Source organism: Dipodomys spectabilis, unplaced genomic scaffold (genome assembly GCF_019054845.1).
Source record: "Dipodomys spectabilis isolate Male_0828 unplaced genomic scaffold, ASM1905484v1 ptg000145l, whole genome shotgun sequence".
NCBI lineage: Eukaryota > Metazoa > Chordata > Mammalia > Rodentia > Heteromyidae > Dipodomys > Dipodomys spectabilis.
In genome coordinates, this window is record NW_024870822.1 from 16,676,739 (window position 1) to 16,703,320 (window position 26,582).

At 39.7% G+C, this 26,582-nt stretch overlaps 2 protein-coding genes across 9 annotated transcripts in view; both read left to right on the forward strand.

Moving 5' to 3' along the window:
- The window catches only part of Uevld (UEV and lactate/malate dehyrogenase domains), a 38,626-nt gene extending 23,293 nt beyond the window's left edge, over positions 1-15,333 (forward strand). For 6 of the 8 annotated variants that reach the window (XM_042691613.1, XM_042691614.1, XM_042691616.1 and 3 more), the window contains 5 exons: positions 3,052-3,222; positions 5,580-5,753; positions 10,038-10,101; positions 13,064-13,187; positions 14,999-15,333. In XM_042691613.1, the coding sequence (XP_042547547.1) occupies positions 3,052-3,222; positions 5,580-5,753; positions 10,038-10,101; positions 13,064-13,187; positions 14,999-15,166 (701 nt within the window). In that variant the 3' untranslated portion in view covers positions 15,167-15,333. Of the gene's footprint in view, positions 1-3,051; positions 3,223-5,579; positions 5,754-10,037; positions 10,102-13,063; positions 13,188-14,998 lie in introns of those variants that run through there. The other 2 variants (XM_042691617.1, XM_042691621.1) reach the window with 2 other exon arrangements.
- Positions 15,334-20,165: 4,832 nt separating this feature from the next.
- The window catches only part of Tsg101 (tumor susceptibility 101), a 30,412-nt gene continuing 23,995 nt past the window's right edge, over positions 20,166-26,582 (forward strand). The window contains exons 1-3 of the mRNA XM_042691385.1: positions 20,166-20,319; positions 23,040-23,124; positions 25,539-25,604. Coding sequence (XP_042547319.1) covers positions 20,278-20,319; positions 23,040-23,124; positions 25,539-25,604 — 193 coding nt within the window. The 5' untranslated portion in view covers positions 20,166-20,277. The remainder of the gene's footprint in view (positions 20,320-23,039; positions 23,125-25,538; positions 25,605-26,582) is intronic.

Here is a 26,582-nt window from a genome sequence, read left to right on the forward strand (position 1 = left end):
TAGTACTAGCAGAAAGGTGAGGGTGTTCCAAATGCTAAGAAACTATTTCTTAGAGATAGAAAAGTAAGTCAGACAACTCCTGCTCTGTCAGAGCTCATAGTATATTTGATGTAGGTATTTATCAAACATGTGGCAAGTATATGGGAAACATTGCAGATGGAATTTGAGGAAAGCCAACATCAGGAAACTGAGAAATATTTTGAGGAGTGAATATAAAGCAAATCAGCTTGAGCCAAGGATTTATGTATCAAGCAATGCTGGCTTCTAAACCTAAAGAGATTAAAAAGGTTTGGAGTAGGAAGCTTTTTTTTGTATTTTTGAAATAACATTAAACATTACTCTTCTTACTCTTAACTATCATTCAAAGTAGAAGATGAAGGAGGAAAAGAAAAGTGATCTGGCAAGACTGGTTGAGGTCAAATGTAGAGTTGTAAATTGAGCTGTTCCCTGATTTTTAATAATAGGGCAAGTCACCTTACTTCTCCGGCTTTCCTCATCTTCATGAGTCTGTAGAAGAATTAAGGTTCTAAATACAACCAAGTGTTTAATAGCATCTGAAACCAAATGCCCAGGCTTGACTCAGCTCATATAAGCCATAAAATTCAGAATCTACTCACTGTTCCAATGGTGAACTAATATTCATTTATAAATATTGGCTAGACTAATACTAGTTACTTTGTTTCTGCTCTTGATAGCATTACATCTGGCCACAGTTTTGATATTTACTTTCATGTAATTACTATAAAATACATGATAGAGTAGTAATAATGTAGTTGAAAAATAGTCTACCAGTTCTTGTGGACGAGACAAATCATAATAGTTGCTTACCTGAAAGTCCTATTGTTTTTGTTTTTTGCCAGTCCTGGGCTTGAATTCAAGGCCTGGGCACTGTCCCTCAGCTTCTTTTGCTCAAAGCTAGCACTTTACCACTTGAACCATAGAGCCACTTCTGGCATTCTATTTATGTGGTACTGAGGAATCGAACCCAGGGCTCCATGCATGCTAGGCAAGCACTCTACCACTAAGCCACCTTCCCAGCCCATGAAAATCCCATGTTTCTTTTTTTGTTGTTGTTGTTGTGGGTCGTGGGGCTTGAACTTAGGCCCTAGGCACTGTCCCTGAGCTCTTCAGCTCAAGGCGAACACTCTACCACAGTGCCACTTCCAGTTTTCTGGTGGGTAATTGGAGTCACAGTGCCACTTCCAGTTTTCTGGTGGTTAATTGGAGATAAGAGTCTCATGGACTTGGGGCTGGGAAGGTGGCTCAGTGGTAGAGCGCTTGCCTTGCAAGCCTGAGGCCTTGGGTTCGATTCCTCAGCACCATATAAACAAAAAGAAAAAAAGCTGGAAGTGGCACTGTGGCTCAAGTGGTAGAGCGCTAGCCTTGAGCTGAAGAGCTAGGGGACAGTGTCCAGGCCCAGAGTTCAGGCCCCACAACCGGACCCCCCCCCCCAAAAAAAAAGAGTCTCATGGACTTTCCTCGGGCTGGCTTTGAACCATGATCCTCAGATCTCAGTCTCCTGAGTAGCTAGGATTCCAGGCATGAGCTAGCAACATCTGGCCCAAGTTTCTTATACCTAGTATAAGAAAATGTCAGTTAAAAATGGGTCAAGACAGAGCTGGGAAGGTGGCTCAGTGGTAGAGCGCTTGCCTTGCATGCCTGAGGCCCTGGGTTTGATTCCCCAGCACCACATAAGCAAAAAGAAAAAAGCCGGAAGTGGCACTATGGCTCAAGTGGTAGAGCGCTAGCCTTGAGCTGAAGAGCTGAGGGACAGCGCCCAGGCCCAAAGTTCAGGCCCCACGACCGGACCCAAAAAAAAAAAAAAAGGGTCAAGACAGAAGGATCACAAGTTTGAGACCAGTCTGGGCTACATAGCAAGATACTGTGTCAAAAAAAAAAACAAAAAACAAAAACTCTAGTCAAGTAATTTCATTTTATTTTTGGCAGTCTTGGAGCTAGAACTCAAGGCACGAGCACTGTCTGAGCTTCTTTTTGCACAAGGCTAGCACTCTACCACTTGAGCCACAGCACTACATTTGGCTTTTTCTGTTTATGTGGTGCTAAGAAATGGAGCCCAGGGTTTCATGCATGCTAGGCAAGCACTCTACAGCTAAACCACATTCCCAGCCTCCCTGAGCTACTTTTGCTCTGGGCACTGTTCCTCAGCTTCTTTTGCTCAAGGCTAGCACTCTGCCACTTAAACCACAGCCACCACTTCTGGCTTTTTCTGTTTATGTGGTACTGAGGAATTGAACCTGGGGCTTCGTGCATGCTAAGCAAGCTCTGTACCACAAAGCCACATTCCCAGCCCCAAAACTTCATTTTAATTTAGAGATTTTCAAAATCTGTCTGTCTCTGTCTTTCCCTCTTTCCTTACTGCCTTCCTCCCTTCCTCTTTCCCTTCCTCTCCTCTCTTTTTTTCCCTTCTCTCCTCTCTCTCCTTGGAATTTTAGGACCACTAAAATCACGGTGGTGATGTAATTGATTGTAGGTTAATTTTGCTCGTGCCTGTTATTTTTCCTTAAAATATGTGTATTAGGAGCTGGGAAGTTGGCTCAGTAGTAGAGTACTTGCCTCGCATGCACTAGGCCCTGGATTGATGCCTGAGCACCATGTAAGCAGAAAAAAGCTGGAAGTGGTGCTGTGGCTCAAGTGGTAGAGTGCTAGCCTTGAGCTAAAGAACTGAGAGACAGCACCCAGGCCCATAGTTCAGCTCCCACGTCTGACAAAAAGAAAGACAAAAAAAATTGTGTATTACATAGGAAATAGAACTTGGATGTACAGTCGAGATTCTTTATTACTGTCTTATTCCCCTTGGGATAAATTTTTGTTGTTTTTGGGGGGGGTTGTTTTTTAGTTTGTTTTTGCTGTGTAGTTCAACTGGCTCTGGGTAGAGTCCACTTTTGCTTTTAACCTTCAGCATTTTGTATAATTGATCTAGGTGCAAGTATGTCTAAAAACTAGAAAAAGGGGGAAAAAACTTGTCATTATAAACTAGAACTAGATTAAATCTTACATTTTGAGTTCCAACTATTTCTTTTCATTCATTAGATTTGTCTGCCTCTGCTCATTCCAAGGTGGTAATCTTCACTGTCAATTCTCTGGGTAATTCTGAGTCCTACCTTGATGTGGTGCAGAGCAATGTGGATATGTTCAGAACCCTGGTCCCAACTCTTGGACATTATAGTCAGAATGGTGTCCTGCTTGTTGCATCTCAACCAGGTAAAAGACTTTATTTTTTTAATATCTTTATTGATATTGTTTGCATAAACTTCACAATATTGTGGGATAGTAATATTTAGCTAAAGTCACAAACGCATTTTAACCTTCACAAGGCAAATTATCATTATCATGGTCTGTAAAGCCTGTGAACGCTACAAACTTTGACAATACAACTATTTCTTCCAAATAGGGTGCTATGTACATTTCTTTCCTTTTGCTTAGTGTAAGCTGTTTCCTCTTTCTCTCTCATTCCCTCCCTCCCATCGCTGCCCTTAAGTTTCTTGGTTCACTTTCATCAATGTCCAATGCAGCTGATGGACCCCTCTGCTGTATTTTATCACCTGTTTCTGTCTGATTCTGTGCCCTCCTCCTAGCTTCCCTCAGATGTGCACATGTATATACCATATGTGGGGTCAAGAACATAGAGTCATCTAAAAACAATATGACAAATTAAGAGGTCCTTCGTTTCTTGAATCCTGTTTACTTCATATCTCTTTGCATTTTGAATTTAACTTTGTATATCAGGGAGACCATGTGCTGTTTGTCTCTCTGATCTTGGCTTATTTTGCTCAACATGATTTGTTCTAGTTACATCCATTTCCCTGCAAATGCTATTATTTTGTTCTTTCTAATGGCTGCATAATATTCCATAGGTACCACAATTTATGGATCCATTCATCTGTAGTGGGACATCTGGGTAGGTTGTTTCCATATCTTGGCTATTGTGAACAGTGCAGCCATGAACATGGAGGTGCATGTGTCTTTTTATCCTGGTTCTTGTTGCTCAGGGTAGATGCCTAAGAGTGGTAGGGCTATGACATATGGAAGGTCTATGTTTAGTTTCCTGAGGAACCTCCAGACTCCTTTCCAGAGTGGTTGTATTAGTTTATATTCCCATCAGCAGTACAGTAGGGTTCCTCTTTTTTCACATCCTTGCCAGCATTTGTCATTGTTTGAATTTAGGATATAGACCATTTTCATTAGGGTAAGGTAGTATCTCAGGGTTGTTTTTATTTGCATTTCCTTTACAGCCAGGGATGATGAACATTTCCTCATGTGTGTCTTTGCCATTTTTATGTCCTCTTCTGAGAAGTCACTCTTTAGTCTCTCCCTTGCCCATTTAATGATTTGTTTGTTAGATTTGAGAGGGATTAGTGTCTTGAGTTCCCTGTATATAATGGGTGTTTGGCCTTTGTCTGATATATTGCTGGTAAATAACTTTTCCCTATTGATTGGCTGTCTTTCTATAGCTATGTCTTTAGCTGTGCAGAAACTTTTATTTTAAGGTAGTCCCATTTGTTGAGTCTCCCTCCAATTTGTTGTGACCCTGGGCCTCTGTTTAGGAAGTTCCTGCCTGTGCCAATAAATTCTAGTGTCTCTTCTACTCTGTCCTGCAGTAGTTTCAGAGTTTCAGGTTTGATGTTGAGCTCTTTAATTCATTTTGAATTGATGTTAGTGCATTGTGATAGGCTGGTATCCACTTTTAGTTTTCTGCATGTGGCTGCCCAGTTTTCCTAGCACCAGTACTTGAAGAGGCTTTATTTATTCCACTTTATGTCTTTGGCTAAAAGGTTGTATTTTAAATTAATATCATGGTTTAGTCCACTATCCATATATGGTTAATAGGAGGGTTTAGTCTGCTATCAGTAGTAGAATTGCTATTACCTAAAACAAAGCAAAACAAAAAAGCATAAAACTTTAGATTATAAAAGGATGGATAGGCCAAGTGCTGGTGGCTCACTGTAATCCTAGCTATTCAGGAAGCTGAGATCTGAGGGTCTCAGCCCAGGAAGGAAAATCCATGAGACTCTTATCGCCAATTAATCTCCAAAAACCTGGAAGTAGAGCTGTGGCTCCAGTGATAAAGCACTAGTCTTGAGCATAAAAGCTCAGGCACAATGCCCAGGCCTTGAGTTCAAGACCCAGGACCAACACCAAAAGAAAAAGAAAGAATGGATATTTGGTAAAATTTCTATGACCATCATTAACCATATTGCAACTTACAAGTTTTTATGAAGTATGGTATTATGTTGCAATTGTTAGCAAGATCTTCCTTGGTGAGAAAATGGTTAAAAAATGCAGTGACTTATATGAGAACCTTTTGTTAAATCTTGAAGCATTATTCTAAATATTGTAGAATGCCAGGATGCATTAACATTTTACAGCGTTTATGAGGATTATGATTTGAGGCCAGGCTGGGAGTATATGTGAGTGTGTGTGTGTAACGCCTCAATGCATTTAGGTTGTAAGAAGAATGTAAAGAAGCTCTAATATACTTATTATAATAGCAGTTATGAGCTAGATTGGAAGTACAATTTTGTAAACCTTTATGTTTTTACCTTGTCTGTAACATTTAGTGGAAATCATGACCTATGTGACATGGAAACTGAGTGCATTTCCTGCAAATCAAGTGATTGGAACTGGATGCAATCTGGATTCACAGAGATTACAATACATTATTACAAATGTTTTAAAGGCACAGTCTTCAGGCAAGGATATATGGGTCATTGGAGAGCAGGGAGAAGACAAAGGTAAGAAATATATTTCTGTTAGTTACACTGATAAGTCACCAGTAGTTATGGCTTTTAGACCTATCTGGGGACTTTAGAATTGTGGCGCTTAGTTGGCTTTTGTTTCGTGTTTGACTGCCCTCTGTGCAAAAGACCCTCCGTAGACCCATTGTATGTCTCATTATCATTCTCATTATTTTTCCTTCAGTTTAAGATGCAGTAAAATCCCTGAGTGATTGACTTAGTTTTTTTTTTTTTTTTTTTTGTCGGTCATGGGGCTTGAACTCTGGGCCTGGGCGCTGTCCCTCAGCTCTTCAGCTCAAGGCGAGCGCTCTACCACTTGAGCTACAGCACCACTTTGACTTAGTTTTTAGAGTCTAAAATTAACTTGAAGTTTAATTCTCCATGTAAACATTTACATATACAGTTATATAAACAGTCACAAAATTTTTTTCATTCTTGTCTCATTGTCCAACTGAACTTTCCTAAGGTCAGTCTTTTTCCTAAATATCTTTTTAAAAAGAATTTTTATCCTTTGTTAATCTTTACAGTATTTTTTTTAACCAGTCATTTGCTCTATCCCTACACAAAAAGCATTGTTTCAGGTTTCTGAATGGAAAGGACTTCTTTTCTTATCTTAAAAGAAAGCCTTCCCTATTTAATTTGAGGATCTCCTCCTTAACTCCTGTATTGTTCCACATTACAAAGACAGGCTGGTCAGATAGTAACAGTACTCCTTTATGTATACATTTCTGCTCATCTAAACAAGCATGTGTCACTACTGTATTGTATTCTAGTGTTACATAAAAGATATATGGAACACAGTGTATGCCTTAATTATGCTTGATCTTAGAAAATATTTATATCGGGCTGGGAAGGTGGCTTAGTGGTAGAGTGCTTGCCTTGCATGCATGAGGCCCTGCGTTCGATTCTTCAGCACCACATAAGCAGAAAAAGCCGGAAGTGGCGCTGTGGCTCAAGTGGTAGAGGGCTAACCTTGAGCTGAAGAGCTGAGGGACAGTGCCCAGGCCCAGAGTTCAGGCCCACAACCAACAAAAAAAAAAAGAAAGAAAGAAAAGAAAATATTTATATCAGGAAAAAGAAAATATTAAATATTTTAGCAAATAATAAAGTATAGGATATGATCTGTCAAAGTGAATATTACCAATTTAAAGTGCTTAGATACTTATAGGTGAGTTAAGCATTGGACATAGGTTCACACAGCTAGAAAAATTCCCTATAACAGCCATCATCGAACTGGATTTTCGAAGAATAACTAATATTTGATAAGATAGCAAAGATGGGAAAGATATTCCAGGAGTGGGAAATAAGAAACGGACAATGGCACATAGTTAGGAATGACAGGTATATGAACTTAAATTTAAAAAAAAAAATATCTGTGAGTTCTTGAATTAGGAACAATTTTAAACCTACCACAAAAACAGTTCATATTTGATTAGATGATTTTTTTTTTTTTTTTTTGCCAAATATAGGAATTTATTTTCAGAACCTTTTACTGAGCTCTTGCTTTGCTAACTGTTGCTGGAACTATATAGATAGACATGGACACACAGGACCTTACCTTTAAGCTTGCAGTCTAATTCAGGAAATGACTAGGAGGTGTGAACAAGGATAAAAGCACAGGGAATTCTGTCTTGAGCTCTAAAGTGAGAGCAGAGAGGGACATGGGTGCTTGTGAATTGCAATTGCTTAATGTTATGCTGTAATTGACACATACATACAGGTTTTAAAACATAATAGAACAAGCAGAGCGCCTGTAATCCTAGCTACTCAGGAGGCTAAGATCTGAGGATGAGGTTCAAAGCCAGCCCAGGCAGGAAGGTCCATGAGACTCTTATCTCCAATTAATCACCAGGAAACTGGAAGTGGCCCTATGGCTCAAAGGGTAGAGTACTAGCCTTGATAGAAAGAGCTCAGGGACAGTGCCCTGGTCCTAAGTTCAAGCCCCATGACCGACAAAAAAAAAAAAACATAATATAGCAAAACGTCCAGATTTACATATAGAGGGCAACATTACCAATACCACTGAAGATTCTTATGTACTTCTCCCAAATCCACGTCCCTGCTTGCCATCTAGGGATATCATCAGATCACTTTTTTGGTTTTGTTTTAGCAGTACTAGGGATTAGGCCCAGCGCCTGAAGCTTACTAGGCAAGTGTTCCACCACTGTTACACTCCTATCTTGCTACACTTGATTCAGAGATAGCTGACAAAAATCTATACCTTGACCCTAAAGCCAGAGAAATAGGTTAGAGGTTCCCTCTGTTGGTTTTATGTGCAGATTCCAACTGGTATATTTTTGTATAAGCGGCATCATCACAGTAATGATTTGAGGTAATTATCATTAGTTCTTATTAAGTGCCTACTATGTATAGTAATTTCTTTTTTTGGTGGGGGGGGGGGGGGGTCCATTCATGGGGCCTGAACTCTGGGCCTGGGCGCTGTCCCTCAGCTCTTCAGCTCAAGGCTAGCACTCTACCACTTGAGCCACAGTGCCACTTCCGGCTTTTTTCTTTTTGCTTATGTGGTGCTGAGGAATCAAACCCAGGGCCTCATGCATGCAAGGCAAGTGCTCTACCACTGAGCCACCTTCCCAGCCCATATGTATAGTCATTTCTGTAGGTACATGTGCTCAGTGTCATTTAAATTTTACAAATATGTTCTGAAGGAGGAGATGGTTTTCTAAATTTATAGATGAAGAAACTTAAGGCCCAATAAAGATAAGTAATTTGTTCAAAGTCACATATCTAATAACAGACTTGAGGTTTGTGTGTGTGTGTGTGTGTGTGTGTGTGTGTGTGTGTGTGTGTGTGTGTGTGCGCGCGCGCTGTATGATGTTAGATTTTATTACCTCCTGTGTGCTCACCATCATTGTAAAGAACGTGCACAATAGCTGGGGATGTAACCAATGATAGAATGCGTATCTAGCATTTTTCAGGTCTGTTTGATACCCAGCACTGAAAAAGATTCTTTAAAAAGGCTGTGTGCTGTTGCTTCACACCTGTAATCGTAGCTACGCTGGAGGCTGAGATCTAAAGATCAAGATTCTAAGATAGCCCAGGCAGGAAAAGTCCATGAGGCTCCTATCTCCAACTAACTACCAAAATAAAATAAAGAAAGCCCAGAAGTGGATGCCAGAATATACACATATATACAAAGCTGGACTAGTGGCATAGCGTAACAAGTGCCTAGCTCAAAAAGATGAGGGTATAAATTCAATCCATAGCACCAAAGAAAAGAAACCTCCTTTTGATCTGAGAATAGTGGCATCTGTCTGTAATTCCAGCACTTATGAAACTGGGCCATGAGGATTTTATGACTGAAAAAAAAAAACAACAAAGCAAGCAAAAGGTATGTGCAGAATAGCACAAAAGAAGAATGCATGGTCCTTGCACCATGGAGCCCTAAAGTCAAATTTGAGGAAGGGAGGAATGTAAATACATATAATATTCTTTACTGATGACATATCACTAAATGGCCTAATTTTTTATTCAGTTTAGAATATTTCTACCTTAATCATACAATATTTTTATAGCCGTGTGTATTTGCTTTGCTTACCCGAATACAGACTTGTACTAAATGTCTTCATGTAGATGAGAAACAAGTAAATAGTGAAATGCAACTATTTCAAAATGCAACTATTTCCACTTAATATTTAACATGTCATATAAATAACCAATTTGTGAGAGCCAGGGTTGCAGCTCAGCGGTAGAATGAGCTCTTGGCATGCACAAGGCCCAGGTTCAGTTCCAGCACCACTCCAAACCCTGAATATCCAGTTTGTGTACACAGCTGTGAAATGTTTGTTTTATAAGAGGACATGGATAACCCAGAAAATGCTCATCATACACTCATAACAGTTGCGAAATTTCTTTCCTGACATTGAAGGCTGCTAAATTATTTTTCCCTGGTGGAAAAAAATTAGTTCAGTGCAATTCCCAACCAGACCAATGGCAAGTGCTTGCAGCATTTGGTGGCCTTTTATATGCAGCCCACTGAGGAAACAACTGTTCCTAGTTGAATAGTAAAATGGCTGTTGTAGAGATGGGAGAACTGATAAGAAGATTACAAGTAGACTAGGAATGTTGTTTGGGGGAGATAATTCAATTTTTTTTCTCAGCAAATACAGTACCATCAGTGGAAAATAACTTGCTAGAAGGAGTCAGACTTACTTACTTAGAAAGATTAATTTAGGTACCTTTGACTGCAAAAGACCATTTATCACATCTTAATCCTAAGAGAATCATTGACAAGAGATAATTAATTTTTCATTTAATTTTTAGTGCCCACATGGGGTGGCCAAGAGGAAGGAATGAGTCATAGCTCTCAAGCACAGATGTCTAACAGGTAACAGTGCAAATTTGCACAAATCCAACTAAAAATCACAAATGTTTATACAGCATGCTCTTATCAGGCTTCTGTTAACAAAAACTACCTAATGTGGATAAATTCCAAAGTATAAGGGAGTATAGTCTTTGATTTCTTTTTTTTTTTTGGTCAGTTTTGGGGCCTGAACTCTGGGCCTGGGCGCTATCCCTCAGCTCTTCAGCTCAAGGCTATTGCTCTACCACTTGAGCCACAGACCACTTCTGGCTTTTTCTGCTTATGTGGTACGGAGGAATTGAACCCAGGGCCTCATGCATGCAAGGCAAGCACTCTACCACTGAGCCACCTTTCCAGCCCTAGTCTTTGATTCAGGGTCTTTGATTTCGTACCTCACGGTACATCTAATATTACTTTGTAAACTCTTCCAGCTGACATTTAAAAAGTAGAACATCTTCCTTAGTTGAGACAGTCATCTTACATTCAGTCATCTAAGGATATTGTCAATTTTCTTAGTTAGATGGAAATTTTCCCATAACCACTTAGGAATTATATTGATCATGCATAAGTATATTTTCAAATCAGTCTAATGTGAATATGTCATTTTATATGTTCAATAGGGCAAGTGTATATCCACAGATTCTTGCTGTTCGCCTTTATTATGAGGTCTTCCATATTTTGAGGTTTTCCAGGTTCTGTGCTTCCCAGGTTGGATTTACACACACATATTTTCAATAATTTGTTGTTTCACTGCCACGTAATAACAAATTTATCTAAATTCTTAGGTGGTGGTATAATTTAGCTTTTAAACTTTTGACTTGTAGTTTTTAGATCATAACAAGTAGAAAGAATGCTTTCTTATTGAGAAGAATAGTATATAATTACCTTGCATTTATAAACTTTTTTGTTCTGTTTTGGTGGTACTGGGGATTAAACCCAGGGCCTGGAGCATGGTAAACATATGCTTTACTACTGAGCTATACTTTCCTTTTTTTTTTTTAAAGAAACAAATGTAAATGATTAATTTATATTTTTATAAAAAGAATATATGGCCAGGCGCTGGTGTCTTATGCTTGTAATATTAGCTACTCAGGAAGCTGAGATTTTAGGATTGCAGTTCTAAGCCAACTGGACAGGAAAGTCCGTGAGACACCAAAAATGTATATACATATAATAAAACTTCAAATACTACAAGATCTATAAAGTAGATAGTAAAAATCTGGGATAATTCTATCTTTTAGAGAGAACTCCTGTTAAATTTATTAATTCACCTGGTTTGTTTTCAATACTTCTATAAATATATTGTTATTTCTTATAATAGATTCATGCTATTCATACTATCTTACAACATGCTTCCTTAACAGTAAATCTGGGTATCTTTCCATGTAAGTCTCTTGTTTTTCTTTTTTTTTTTTTTTGGGGGGGGGGGGGGGGAGTCCAGTCATGGGGCCTGAACTCTGGGCCTGGCCGCTGTCCCTCAGCTCTTCAGCTCAAGGCTAGCACTCTACCACTTGAGCCACAATGCCACTTCTGGCTTTTTTCTTTTTGCTTATGTGGTGCTGAGGAATCAAACCCAGGGCCTCATGCATGCAAGGCAAGCACTCTACCACTGAGCCCCCTTCCCAGCCTTATCTTGTTTTTCTTAATAGCTATATGGTACTGCATTTGGTAGTGATTTATGGAACCAATCTCCTTTGTTAATTATTTCCAAATACTTGAGTCTATAAATTTGAGCATGTTACTGTAAGATAAACTCCTGCAAGAGGAATTTCTAGATCAGATTTTGCCAAATCTTTCTAAAAGATTACTTTATACTCTCAACATTAGTTACAGGAGTACCTATCTGTAGCTTCTTAGTCATCAATTGTTTCATTTTTTTGATAGTCTAAACTGGTCGTTGATGTTTTAATTCATATTAGTTAAATATTTACAAACATTCATTAGATATGGGCATACGATCATATAAAATAATATTTATCAAAATGAACTCCAGCAAATGGAAGCAAGAGGTTATTTTGCTTGTTTTTTTCCCCCTTCTTTGTTGCTGTTTTTTTTTCTTTTTTAAAAATAAGTTTTTTAATTGTGAAAATACTATACAGAGGGGTTACAGTTACATGAGCAAGGTAATGAGTACATTTCTTATCAAGCATTGTTGCCTCTTCCTTTGTTTTTCCCTTACCATCCCTTCCCTCCCACCTCCACAACTACACTCCCCCCATTTTTTATTTCTGTACCTTTTGTCTTATATGTACATTGATCTGTTTGGAGGAAGGTATAGGGGAACACAGAAATAGTGGGACAAAGGGTGAACAAATGCAGCAGTGATACTCGACACTGTGTTGGAAATGAACTTTACAACTTGTAGGAGAGGGGCTCAAGAGGAAAAAACTGGGAGAAAATGAGGAAAGAGATGATATTGTCCAAAAAGAAATGTACTCATTACCTGACGTATGTAGCTATAACTCCTCTGTACACCATCTTTACAGTAACAATAAAAAATAATGAATAAGCCGAGCGCTGGTGGCTCACACCTTTAATCCTAGCTACTCAGGAGGCTGAGATCTGAAGATCACGGTTCAAAGCCAGCCCAGGCAGGAAAGTCTGTGAGACTCTTATCTCCAATAAACCACTAGAAAACCGGAGGTGGCACTGTGACTCAAGTGGTAGAGCACTCACCTTGAGCTGAAGAGCTGAGGGACAGCACCCAGGCCCAGAGTTCAAGCTCCACAACCAACAAAAAAAAAAAAGAATAGTAAGAAGTGGCAAGAAACATCTGTTATTAGGGTATTTGTATTTTCTCTAAAGTATACATCTAAAATTTTTAAAAAAAGTTTGTTTTTAAAGAAGTTTCTTAATTATCTGTATGTTAGCCTAATAATTGATGTATAACTTTTATTTTCATATCATAAAAATATATTATACCTTAATGTAAACTAAATAGTGTATATTTTGGACATTTATTGAGAATTTTGTCTTTAAAACCTAGAGCAATGGAACTATTAAGGGTAAAAGGTCAAAGATCCTGGTCTGTTGGACTGTCAGTGGCCGACCTGGTTGACAGCATTGTGAACAATAAAAAGAAAGTACACTCTGTGTCAGTTTTCGCAAAGGTAACAGTTACTCTCACTCTTGTATTCTGACCTTTTCTATTAATAATGTAAAACCAGCAAATGTGCTATTCAAACTCTTATCTAGGTATCTTTAGTATCATTATCCTGTTATCTATGGAAATTCTAGACTTCTGCTCAGTTTCTCTCTCACTTCATAATTTTCAAGATTCCTCAAGAAGCTGGGAAGGTGGCTCAGTGGTAGAGTGCTTGCCTTGCATGCATGAGGCCCTGGGTTCAATTCCTCAGCACCACATAAACAGAAAAAGCCAGAAGTGGCGCTGTGGCTCAAGTGGTAGAGTGCTAGCCTTGAGCTGAAGCGCTGAGGGATAGCATCCAGGCCCAGAGTTCAGGCCCATGACTGACTGACAAAAAAAAAAAGATTCCTCAAGAAGTGTTTATATGGGGGCTGGGAAGTTGGCTCAGTGGTAGAGCGCTTGCCTTGCATGCCTGAGGCCCTGGGTTTGATTCCTCAGCACCACATAAGAAAAAAGCTGGAAGTGGCGCTGTAGCTCAAGTGGTAGAGCACTAGCCTTGAGCTGAAGAGCTGAGGGACAGCGCCCAGGCCCAGAGTTCAGGCCCCACAACTGGACCCCAAACAAACAAAAAAAAAGAATTGTTTATAAGACCTGAACTTCTGGTTGTCTTTTGTTACTTCAGCCTACCAACTCACCCTGATTGATGTGCTAGCTGGTCTAAGCTGGTTATTAGTCTACTCCAGTTTATTTTTGTCACATTATTCAGCATATAAATTCTGTAAATGACATCTAATAAGTTACAAATGTTTAGTCAAATATTTTTGGAAATTTAGAATTTTCCAGCAGGGAAATACAATGTGGAAAGAAAAGTTATTATATTTGTCAGGTACTGGTGGCTTATGCCTGTAATCGTAGCTTTTAACTCAGGAAGCTGAGATCTGAGAATTGAGGTTCAAAGCCAGCCTTGGCAGGAAAGTTCACAAGACTCTTAATTCCAGTTAACCATCAAAAAGCCAGAAGTGGAGTTGTGGCTCAAGTAGTAGAGAATTAGCCTCTAGCAAAAAGACTAAGGGGCAGCTCTCAGCCTCTGAGTTCAAGTCCCAGGACTGGCACAATAGCAACAAAAAAGTTACCGTATTTGACTATCCAGAACACCTACTCTGCCCACTCCCCAAGAAATTCTGACCACTTATTTTTCTTAGCTTTCAACCTGCTTCTAACACACATTGCAGACAGCCTGCTTACCTACCTATAAAGGGAATACCTTGACCAAGTTCTTCCCATGTCTCAAAATTTTTCTGAAGTTATTATTTGAGTTTAAGAAATAAGTAAGTAGATGGGCACCCATGGTTCATGCCTGTAATCCTAGCTACTCAGAACGCTGAGATCTAAGGATTGCAATTCAAAGACAGACTGGGCTGGAAAGTCCATGAGACTCTTATCTCCAGTTAACTTCCAGAAAACCAGAAGTGGCACTGTGGTTCATAGTGGTAGAGACAAAAAGCTCAGGGATAGCTCCCAGGCACTGAGTTCAAACCCCATAACCAACTGAAAAAAAAACAATTGGTAAACCAGGCCCTGAGTTCAAGCCCCATGACCAACTGAAAAAAAAAAATTGGTAAATAAAGCTAGACATGGTAGTACATAACTATGAATCTTGTGATGAGAGCCTAAGGCAAGAGAATCTCAGATCCAATGCCAGCTTCATAATGAGTTTAAGGCCAGCCTGGATTACATAGCAAGACTGTTCAAATGTATAAAATTAATGGTGAAAATTATATTGTATTACTTTTTAGAATGATTAATCTATTATAATCCTTACTCTTTTCATCTCAGGGATATTACGATATACATAGTGAAGTGTTTTTAAGTCTGCCTTGCATCCTTGGAGCCACTGGCGTATCTGAAGTGATCAGAAACACAGTGAAAGAAGACACAGTAGCTGAGAAACTGCAAAGCAGTGCATCCACAATCCATGGTCTCCAACAACAGTTAAAACTTTGATTCTCAAGTATAGTTACCTAAGGAAGAAAGGTCATTTAATTTTGCCAGCACAGATAAGTTTGAGAAATTCTGTATCTTTACTTATCCTTGCTTGGTTAAAATAGACGGTTTCTTGGTAGCTTTCTAATTTGAGTCTTTAAAAAGTTCAAGTTAAAAATCTAATTTCCTTTGGGGTTCTTTTTTTTTTTTTTTTTTGTCGGTCATGGGGCTTGAACTCTGGGCCTGGGCGCTGTCCCTCAGCTCTTCAGCTCAAGGCGAGTGCTCTACCACTTGAGCCACAGCGCCACTTCCAGTTTTCTAGTGGTTTATTGAAGATAAGAGTCTCACAGACTTTCCTGCCCGGGCTGGCTTTGAACCACGATCCTCAGATCTCAGCCTCCTGAGTAGCTAGGATTACAGGCGTGAGCCACCGGCACCCGGCGCTTTGGGGTTCTTGATGTAACAATTCTGTTCTTTAAACCTACAACAGAGATTACTATTATTCTTCAGTGTACATAATTTTGAATTGTATATCCTAAACTCAAGCACATTTAGCACTTTGGAAATACCTTGTAAGAAATAAATTTTAAACAACTGCTCTTTGACATTTATAATAAACATAAAGCAGAAAGGTCAGAATGGGCCTTACTTATAAAATCAAGACTAGGTACACATTCCAAAGATTCACAGCTTATGGTATTAGTATTTTTTTTTTTTTTTTGCAGAATCCACTTGGCAAAGTGTTTTATTTTTCACTCTTCAAAATTCATTAACTACCAAAAGCTAGAAAAGAGAGACTAGCAGAGTGGCTCAAATGGTAGCGCAAACTTGCTCAGCAAGCATAAAGCTCTGAGGTTAAACCCTAGTACATCTAAAAACAAAAATTTATCAAAAATAATTTATTATTATTATTATTTATACTGGGGCTTGAACTTCAAGGCTTTTACCTCTCCCTTGGCTTTTTCTGATCACAGCTGACACTTTACCTCTTGAGCCATAGCTTTATTCCCTTCTTTTGTCTGCCGGGCTGGCTTTGAATAGTGATCCCATTTCTCAGTATCCTGAGTACTGTGGTCATAGATATCAGCCCCTGGTGCTTAGAAAAGAATCATGTATTTACTTTTAAATAATTAAAGGCTCTGTACACCTATTTAAATAGTAAAATAATAAAAATACAGTTTTAAATTTAAAATAATAACACATTTCAACATATAAAGAAAACATTACATATAATTTAATTTCTAGTGGAATTTCTTTTCTGAAATGTTGTATTACATCTTCCTGGGATGTTTAAGATTTCCATGTCACAAACTATGGTATTAGTAAAAGCATAGAGAAATGTATATTTTAATGGACATATAAATAACAAACCATTTATTAGGTCAAAATATGAGGTTTTCATGAAAAGCCATTGGTATTAAGGGAAAAGAGGTTGAATGGACGGAACAAATCTTTTAATCATTGCAGAAGAAATCACTTAGCATACATATGCTTTACTGGTAGGACAATAATATTTTTGTATGTGAAAGATACCATGTTGGTACTATTGTGATGCACAACTATTTTAGCAGCTAAATCAGTAATTTTCTGTGCCAGGCATTGTGCCTAGTGCTTTATTTATTGTAGCCTCAAAATAATCCACTGAGGTAGGCACTATTACCATCATTATTTTATTAAGTAGAATTAAGTACAATCTTATGGCTTTTAAAGGACACTACATATCCATACAACTTCAACTTTGTAGACACCAAAAAGGGAAAAAAGTCCTAACAGCCAATGATCATTACAAGACCCAAAAGTTGGGGATTTGAGTACTATGAAAGTTTTATTCTCTGTAGTGACTTTTTTTTTTATTTTAATTTTAATTTTTTGCCAGTCTTGGGGCTTGAACTCTTGGCCTGGGTGCTGTTCCTGAGCTCTTTTTTATTCAAGGCCAGTGCTCTACCACTTGAGCCACAGTGCTACTTCCAGCTTTTTTGAGTAGTTTATTAGAGATAGTTTCATGGACTTTCCTGCCCAGGCTGGCTTTTAACTGCAATCCTCAGATCCTGGCCTTCTAAGTAGTTAGGACCACAGGTGTACCAGCACGTGGCATATATAGTGGCTTACTTTAAAAAAAAAAGTGTTTGGAAAGATTCTCTGTCTTATGGGATATATCCTCAGCAAATAGTGGGTGGGTATATACTGACGCCGATGTTTATTTGTAATCATTTAGCTAATACTTAATAGGAGTTATTACAAAGCAGGTACAAATGATGAACGTGTCTGGACTAGATACAAACCCTCTGGTGCTTATAAGCTAGTATAAGAAAGAAAATAGACTGTGAGAAACACAGTCATCAAATCTCACAAATAAATGTACAGCTGCAAATATAGTAAGTACTGTGAAGAAGTCCAACATGTTTTAGAGGCATACAACAAGTAAATCCAAATCTGGCTGTGATAATAGAAGCCAAATGGGTTGTCAGTGACACATGTATCCTAGGTAGAAAGGAAATAATCTAATGTTTACTTAATAGTAGATAGTGATAATGGTGATCAGCAGATGGAATTCCATATACCTTGTTTAAGAAAGCTGAAAATTAATAGCTTGGAAAGGTTCCCAGATTTAACTGGATAAAGACCATAGACATTTGTGCCCAGTGTATATAAATAAGGATAGAGCACCTGCCTAAAATGCCCAAAGCCTTGGGTTTGTTCCCAGCACTGGAAGAAAAAAAAAAAGAGACAAAAAATGTTGCATATTGGAAAGATAAGCATTTTTAATAAATGGTAGTTAGAAATTGGATTCATTCTTAAATCTGATTTCTAATGAACAATTGCAAAATAGTTACAATAGAATTGCCAAAAATTGATTATATTCTGAATGGAACATTTCAATACAGTATATTTCTTGAACACCTACTGTTTCTCCAAGTATTGTGTTAGAATTTGAATATTTGAAGATGAGTAATAGTCCTCACTCTCTGGAAGGCCAAGAAATAGAAGCAATACTCTGTATCAAACATATGCTTAAGTACATTAACAATTATGTGGCAAGTTCACTGTGATAAGAAAGTGACCATTGCCACCATCAGTTAACTTTTTCCCAAAATCATGCAGTGCCTCTTATGATTTTTAGTGGGACTTGGGTTAAAATGTTTCTCTGAAACTACAGAAGATATGTATTTTTATTTTGCAATTTGCATTGTTTTCTTTAAATGTCAAGAATAAACTTGATTTTAAAATGACCTAATGATGCCTGATTTCTTTAGTGTTTTCGTATGATTCACACAGCACTCAGAACATTTAATTATTTCATTTTAAGCAGCCTGTATACAAAATGAAAAGACCAGCTTTTATCACTTTTTTTCCCCCATGAATGTATGATCCTTTTTCCTTCGCCTCCCCCGTTAATAGGATTACAAACTTATGCTATTATGCCTGGCTAAGAAAACTTTATAAGATATCTATTACCTAGCACTCCTCCAATTCACAAAAGCAGAACTGCAGTAATTGAAGGTACTTCTAAGTATGCTGTGGCTTTAAGAATATTTTGAAAACCATGTTTTGTTTTGTTTTGTTTGGGTCCGGTCGTGGGGCCTGAACTCTGGGCCTGGGCGCTGTCTCTCAGCTCTAGCTCAAGGCTGGAGCTCTACCACTTGAGTCACAGCGCCACTTCCGGGTTTTTTCTTTTTTGCTTATGTGGTGCTGAGGAATCGAACCCAGGGCCTCAGGCATGCAAGGCAAGCGCTCTACCACTGAGCCAACTTCCCAGCTCCGAAAACCATATTTTTAAGCAGGCAAAAAACTGCAGGGGCCAGGCGTTGGTGACTCATGCCTGTAATTAATCCTAGCTACTCAGGAGGCTGATAACTGAGAATCGCTGTTCAAAGCCAGCCTAGGCAGAAAAGTCCGAGACATTGATCTCCAATTAACCACCAGAAAACGGGAAGTAATGCTGTGGCTCTGGTGGTGGAGCGCTATCCTTGAGCTGAAAAGCTCAGGGACAGCACCCAGACCTAGAGTTCAAGCCCCATGACTGATAAAAAACAAAACAAAAAAAACACTGCAAGGGCAGTAGACTAATCTTTTGTTTTAACTAACAGATTAGAAATAACTTTATAGAATTAACTTATCTAATGATGATACCTGTTGGGTTAGCCTCTGTGTGTGTTTATGATGAGTCTTCTATATGCTTTTAATTAGGGCCCTTCATGTATGTGACCTCCACTTAGATGCTAACTTATAAGAGAATCAGTGCCATAGCCTTATTCTCACTAGAGCTATAATCCATTCACATCATCAAACCTAAGACTAATCACGTAGTGAGCCTTTACTTGAACGGGAATTTCACATACGATCGAATACATGCGCTGAACGAAGGCAATGAAGATAGGAAAAACAGGCTGTCTTCAAGGACCTGTCTTGAAAGGTGGTCAGGCTAGGACACAGATATAAGGCAATGTAGAATGCAGCCTTCCTGTTTTTGTATCTGGGCACACATGTTTTTTGAGGAAAAGGTTATCTTGGAGAAGACATAGGGCTTGGCATCCTGAGAAAAGAGCTTCCAACCCTTTGCCCTTGCCAACGTAGGATGTTAAGACTTTCAAACTCGAAAGATAAGTCTGATCATCAGAGAACCTTTGCGCATGATCTAACGCAGATCCTGTTAGAATTGGGAAACACTTCAGTCGGCACTGCAAGTGCAGTTGCCCATGTCATTGTCCCTAGGACAAGTCCGTGCGAACAGCCCCGCCGGCCCACCTGCTTCACGAGAATGAAGGCGCTCCAGAAAGCCCCGCCGGCTTCCCTTACACCTGCCCCTCTTACCCGGCCCAGAATCCCGCTCCTTAGAACCAGCCTGCCCTAAGCTTTGCCAGAGAGCCGCAGGACAGGAGCGGAAGGGGGGTCTGTCCGCCCACCAAGCCCCGCTCATCCCGCCGCGCTCGGTTACCACCCATCTCGGCCGAACCTCGGGCCCGGAAGTGACGTAAGGGAAGCGGAAGTGCCGCGATGGTGCTGACTTCCTGTTGTGAGAGGTGGGGGGTGGGGGGCAGGCCGCTCGGCTGGCGATTGTCTGGGGCGGCCTGGGACGGCCCCGCAGCGGCTGACCCTCTGCCTGCGGGGACGGGAGTCGTGAGGAGGCCGTCATGGCGGTGTCAGAGAGCCAGCTCAAGAAAATGGTGTCCAAGGTGAGGCCGCGTCGTGCTCGCGGCCCCGCGCGTGCCCACCGCTCCCTTCCGCCCCCGACCCGGGGACCTGTCCAGCCCCACCGGCCTCCCCAGCGGGCCGGAAGCCGCGGTGCGGTCCTCACGGCCGGGCCCGCGCCGCTCGGCGCCCGGCGATCGCTGATGGCGCCGCGCGGAGCGGCGCGGGGCGTGGGGGGCGGCAACCCTCCACAAAGACGCGGGGCTGCGGCCGCCTGCCACCTGCCGCCTGCCCTCCCCTCTCCGGGAGAGTCGGGACTGCCGGCGGGGCTGCAGAGTTTCCGTCTTACATCTCCTACACTGAAGGAGGGGGCGGTACTTAGTTCCTGGTCGGAGGCAGTTCTCCGCGCCGGTCCCGGGAATCCGTCTGCGCCCTTCCCTCGCTGGCCCCCAGAGACGGAGTAGCTCGCTCAGATTGGTATTCCCCACGCGGCTCAGCGGCGGCCCGCGGGAGACCAGAAACTTGAATTGACTCGATTAAGTAAAATGGTCCTGAGAATCCGGAATTGCTAGTCCCTCCCTCTCCTAGATGGAATTCCATGACCAGAGATTTACTAGGAGTAACCATTGAATGCTGTTTATAACGTATATTTATTTGCTTTCAGTTAATACAACTGGATGGTGTGTGTGTGTGTGTGTGTGTGTGTGTGTGTGTGTAAGAAGCGATTAGGTATTTTGTATTTTAAAGCAATTTCATTTGATAATTACTTCACATGTGACACCAGATAGCAGAATGGAATGTCTTATTTGTTTAATCTTTTTTGTCCTTAAAGCTAATTGGAATAATGTATATGAAATGGTTGAGAATTGACTTCACCAGTCTTGAACTCGGGACTTGAGCACTGCCCCTGAGTTTTTGTGCCCGAGGCTAGTGGTCTTAGCTACTTGAGCCATAGTTCCCCTTCCAACTTTTTGGTGGAAAATTGGAGATAAGGATCTCACTGACTTTCCCCAGCTGGCTTCAAACCACAATCCTCAGATCTCAGCCTCCTGGATAGAGCCACTGGCGCACACACTAGCTTCGGATACTTTTATAAAAGCAAGAATGATGGAAACCCTTGTTCATCCATAGGAATGTATTTCAAAACCCACATAGGATTCCTATGCAGGATGCAACTGAACCCTGTACATACTGGGTTTTGTTTTTTTTTTTCCTATGCAAACAGACCATGATAAAATTTCATTTATGGGGGCTTGGGACAAGTGGCTCAATGGTAGAGTGCTTGCCTTGCATGCATGAGGCCCTGGGTTCAATTCCTCAGCACCACATAAACAGAAAAAAACGAAAGTGGTGCTGTGGCTAGAGTATTAGCCTACTAGCCTTGAGCTGAAGAACTGAGGGACGACAGTGCCCAGACTCAGAGTTCAGGGCCTATGACTGGCAAAAAAAAAAAAAATACATATATATATATAATTTATGGATTAAATACAGTAAAGGAACCCACAATAATGATAAAAATAGAACTAATTATAATCAGGTTGCTAGCGTCACTACTTTTACACTTTGAGATCATTTTTGAGATCATTTGTAAAGTAAGAGTTCTTGAACACAAACATTTGAATTGTTTATCTTAGCCTCTAGGTCACTAGCAGGCAGGGTAATATTCAGTGTATGTATATTCTGGGCAAAGCAATGATTCACTTCCTGGGTAGGACAACATGAGATTTCAGCATAGTGTTGCACTACTCAGAACTTCCTGCAAACTAACACCAGTTTTTTACTTCAAAAGTTTTCCAGGTAATATTTTTCAAACTGCGATTCACCATGAGTAAGTAAAAATAGAAAATGAAGGACTGTGATACTGGAGTTCAGCAAAGAGGCTCAGACCAGAAAGTTGTTTTTCTACTGGTGCTGGGTATTAAACCCAGAGCCTCATTCTCTGTCAGCTTCTTTTCCTCAAGGCTGGTGCCCTACCACTTCAGGCTTTTTGGTGACTAATTGGAGATGAGTCTTGGAGACTTTCCTAACTGGCACTGGCTTTTGAACAGTGTTCTTCAGATCTCAGCCTCCTGAGTAGGTAGGATTACAGGGTAAGCCACCAGCACTGAGCTTCAAATTATGAAGTTTTAATCTAGCAGTTCTCAATTTATAAATGGCATTTTAAAATATAAAGGAAACAACCAAAACATGAATTTAGATAAATAGGAGTACCAAGGCGTGAGCTTTGACATTCAGTAACATTAACTGATAAGGAGAAAAGGAAGAATCATTGAAAAGAATGAGAAGGAATAGCCAGAAAAGAGGAATACAAGCATTGGTGCTCTGGAAATCAAATTAATAACATGCCTTAGTAGGAAAGAATCAACTCTTGTCAACTACTGCTCATAGGTTAAGTAACATGAAGATAAGAATTAGCCATTACATATCCTCTAACATACATTGATGACCTTGATGAAGTGACAGAATCTAGTGAGGGCTGTCTTAAAAGAAAATAACAAAAATAACAACAAAGAACCCCACACACACAGATTGGAGAAAAGAGAAAATGGTGGTGAGTAGCTTTCAAGGGCTCAGCTGGGTAACAAAAGTGAAATTAAAGCTTAAAGTCCTTCCAGACTTTTAATTATGTTAATGATTAGTGAAAACAATTATACTCCTTAAGAAGAGTGCCATGAAGGAAATTAGAGTGTAAGAAAAGTAATCTAACAGTAAAATAACAAGCATTTGTTTTGAACTAAATTATTTTTTGACTTTTGTTTTTCAGTACAAATACAGAGACCTAACTGTACGAGAAACTGTCAATGTTATTACTCTATACAAAGATCTCAAACCTGTATTGGAGTCATATGGTGAGTTCATGCAGTAAAAATACCTGTTCCTATACTTTTGAGTGTGATCTTTGTTTATGACTATAGTTTTCTCATTTTCTAAGATTGTTGTTTTTTGTTTTTTTTGTCCTTGGGCTTGAACTCTAGGCCTGGGAGCTGTCCCTCAGCTCTTCAGCTCCAGGCAAGCTCTCTACCACTTGAGCCACAGTGCCACTTCTGGTTTTCTGAGTGGTTTATTGGAGATAAGAGTTTCACGGACTTTTCTGCCCTAGCTGGCTTTGAACTGTGATCCTCAGATCTCAGCCTCCTAAGTAGCTAGTATTATAGGCATGAGCCACCAGCACCCAGCAATTGTTGGGTATTTTAATTGTAGAATTGAACTTCCAACTAATAAAAGTGTTAGGGAATGGAAAATTATAAGATCTTGTATTTGTTTAGCTCTTTTTTTTAATTGCTCTCATACAACTCTGCAAGTGTAAACCTATGAAGGAGTTTATTTCTGTTTTGTGGTTTTAATGTAAAACCCAGGGATTCACATGGATTATACATTTGCAGGAGGAAGTTTTAAAGATCTTTCAGTTCCTTGTTACTCAATTTTATCCTTAGACATCTAGTGAAAAATGTTGAAGAGGGAAGTTTAATTTGTTTAATTAAAACAAAATTAAGATGAGTGCTGGTGGAAAAGGCTGAGATAAGAAGATCATGATTTGAAGCCAGCCTTGGCAAAAAAGTCAGTGAGACTCTGTCTTCTATTAACCATCAAAATGATGGACTGGAGGCATGGCTCAAGAAGCAGAACACCAGCTGTGAGCTAACAAGTAGAATAAGAGCACTTCCCAGACAAAAATTTTAAAAGATCGAAATACTTTTAGAGTAAATAAAATCCTAAATTTATATAAGATGTCTTTATTTTTAAATACATAAAATAAATAGAAATTGATTTTACTACTACTCTAGAGGCTGAGATCTGAGGATCGCAGTTCACAGACAGCCCAGGCAGGAAAGTCCATGAGACTCTTGTCTCCAATTAACCTCCAGAAAACCAGAAGTGGCACTGTGCTCAAAGTTAAAAGTTGTAGAGCACTAGACTTGAGCAAAAGGAGCTCAAGGATAGGGCCCAGGACTGGGGGGAAGGACCCTTACAGTTGCCAACAAAAGAATTTGTAAGAGAACTAATATCAGCGATGTAGAGAGCTGTTTGGTGGTAATAGAGTTTGGCCTTGAGACTTTGTGCTTGATAGGCAGATAAGCTTTAGTTATTTTTCTAATAGGGTCTCCCATTTATGTCCAGGCTGGCCTGGACTGTGGTTCTCCTATTTATGCATCAACATAGCTAAGATGACTGGAGTACCCAAGTTTTTATTGGTAGAAATAGGTTCTCATGAACTTTTTGACAGAACTGGCCTAGAGCACTGATGCTCCCAATCTCCACATACACCTGGAGTGACAGGCATGAGTCCCTCTTCCTGGCCTAACTAGTTTTTTGTGTGTTCACTGTGCATTAAGTCTGTTAGCTTTCCATTGCTGTGACAGATACCTGAGAAAATTATCCTAAATGAGGAAACATTTCTCTTGGCTCACAGTTTCAGAAGTTTCATGGTTTTGGATTACATTGACTACGGGCCAGTGGTGAGGCAGAACATCATGACAGAAGGGCTTAGCAGAGGAAAATTGCTTACTTTATGGTAGCCAGGAAGCAGAGAGAGAAAAGGGGCTAGAGACAAGATATACCTTTTTGAGGAGCACTCTCTATAACCCCCTTTGAACTAGATCTACTTGTTAGCTTATGCCACCTCCCAATAATATCAAATTATCTTGTTTTGGTGGTAGGGATCAAACCAGGGTCTCAAGGATGCTAGGCAACTGTTCTACCCTTCAGTTACACCCTCTGCATTAACAGTGATTTTTAAATAGTTTTAGAATTATGTTAGTTGGATATCAAAAGCTAATATTTACTGGAACTGGAACCATAGCATTCACCTCCATTTTTATAAATTGACCAAAGCATTCTTTCTTTATATTATTGAGCTGGTCCATAGATACAATCAACAAAGAATTCTTTGTTATACAAAGAAGGTGGTACATTAACAAGTTAGTCCTTTTCAAGGATACTAGTACATTTAACCAATGTTTGTGAAAAGAACAACAAAAAAGCTTAAAGTGTTTCTACAAAAATGCTTGTAAGCTGGCTCATGCCTGTAATTCTAGCTACTCAGGAGGCTGAGATCTGAGGATGATGGTACAAAGCCAGCCCAAGCAGGAAATTCTGTGAAACTCTTGTCTTCAATAAACCACCAGAAATGCTGTGGCTCAAATGTTAGAGCACTCACCTTGAGCTGAAGAGCTCAGCGACAGCGCCCAGTCCTAGAGTTCAAGCCCCACAACCGACCAAAAAGAAAAAAGCTTGTAATTAAATCTTTGTTTTTTTCTTTCAGTTTTTAATGATGGCAGTTCCAGAGAACTAATGAACCTCACTGGAACAATTCCTGTGCCTTACAGAGGTAAACAACTTATTTATGTTCTAATGTAGTTATATTTGATGACATACTATATTATCGAAGGGTTCTAAGTAAATTCAACCTACCATTTCATGGTTTTAATAATAGTTCTGTCCTAAGTCATCTTCATTTGGCAGCAAAGTCTCACATTTTCAGCTGCTTAAAACCTTCCTGATCTATTAATGCACCTAGCATGCACAAGGCCCTGGGTTATCGAACGATCCTCAGCACAATGAAAAAAAAAAGGGGAAAGAAAAAACCCACCTTTACTAGGATATAGTAGCTAATAAATGCTTATTTGCATTAGAAAAATTGAATGTTTTGAAAAGTCAGAGAGTATTAAAACCAAAATATGATCTTAAATAACTTCTAGTTCAACCTCTCACACCATTCAAGTTTTCCCATCCGTGGGAACTTATGTGGTATAGTGGTCAAGACACACTTTTATATATTTGAATAATAATTCCTAACTAATAATAGTACCCAACTCAGGCTAACTGAGAATTCATCAATAATATATATAGCCAGGTACTGGTGTCTCACATCTGTAATCCTAGCTACTCAGGAGGCTGAATGAGGTCTGAGGATCACAGTTTCCAAAGCCAGTCCAGGCAGCCAGTAAGTGATAGATGGAAAAAACTTGAAGCACAATGTGGTATATAATAAGCAGACAATAAAAGTAGCTATTTATGGTTATGCTGTTGGTAATAATGCTGATGATAATCTGTCGCTGATATCCAGTCCACCACCTTCTGCTGGGATGCTTACAATGATAAGGAAACATTCAGCTTCATAAAGAAGCTGCTTAAGCCAGGCACTGGTGGCTGACCACATTGTAGACACCAGTTAGTATCTGATTGTTGAACTGGATTTTATATTTCAGAAAGGGAATATCAAGTTTTTAATCTCTGATAATAGTGCTTTAAGTTACATTTATCCTCTTATTTCCAAATCCCCAACCCCCAAAGCAAGCCTTAACTG